The sequence below is a fragment of the Halyomorpha halys genome, unplaced genomic scaffold (assembly GCF_000696795.3).
Source record: "Halyomorpha halys isolate HHAL.00 unplaced genomic scaffold, Hhal_1.1 Scaffold103.1, whole genome shotgun sequence".
NCBI classification, from domain to species: Eukaryota; Metazoa; Arthropoda; class Insecta; order Hemiptera; family Pentatomidae; genus Halyomorpha; species Halyomorpha halys.
In genome coordinates, this window is record NW_027115007.1 from 335072 (window position 1) to 335597 (window position 526).

Here is a 526-nt window from a genome sequence, read left to right on the forward strand (position 1 = left end):
TAAATGCTGTCATTCAACATATTTTTATGAAGTAAAATAAGATTACAACCAATGAAATATTAAATACTCACGAAGTTGACATATCCGATGGCAAAGGCCCCCTGATTTATTGTCCATATAAACAGAAATCTCTCTAACTTGGGTAGTTTTTCTATCAAAGTGCCAATGAAACCCATGCTGGTTTGTAGAGCACTGAACCAGTTGTTAGAGATAAGATAACAGATATTACGAGGTTCCCTATTACACAGACAATCTCCAGATATATTGGGCACACCTGAACATTCTTCAAAACTGATCTGAAGGGTCCTTAAATTGGTATTGGTCCAATAAGCACATTGTTACATGCTTCATGAATCAGTGAGTAAGAGTTTACTGAGAATCTTTAGTAGATCAATCTTGATCAATTAAAAAAACCTACTTAAAAAAAAACAACTAACCTAGCCGAAAATGGATTTAAAAACATTTTTTTTTTAATTAAAACATAGAAAACTGTTATAATGATGATCACTAATTTTATATATATATA

General features: G+C 31.2%; 1 protein-coding gene across 1 annotated transcript in view; it reads right to left on the reverse strand.

Annotated features, from left to right (window-relative positions):
- The window catches only part of LOC106677561 (uncharacterized), a gene marked incomplete at its 5' end in the record, with an annotated part of 18188 nt that extends 17664 nt beyond the window's left edge, over nucleotides 1–524 (reverse strand). The window contains 1 exon segment of the mRNA XM_014415579.3: nucleotides 72–524. Within this exon segment, the coding sequence (XP_014271065.1) occupies nucleotides 72–176 (105 nt within the window).
- Nucleotides 525–526: the final 2 nt, after the last annotated feature.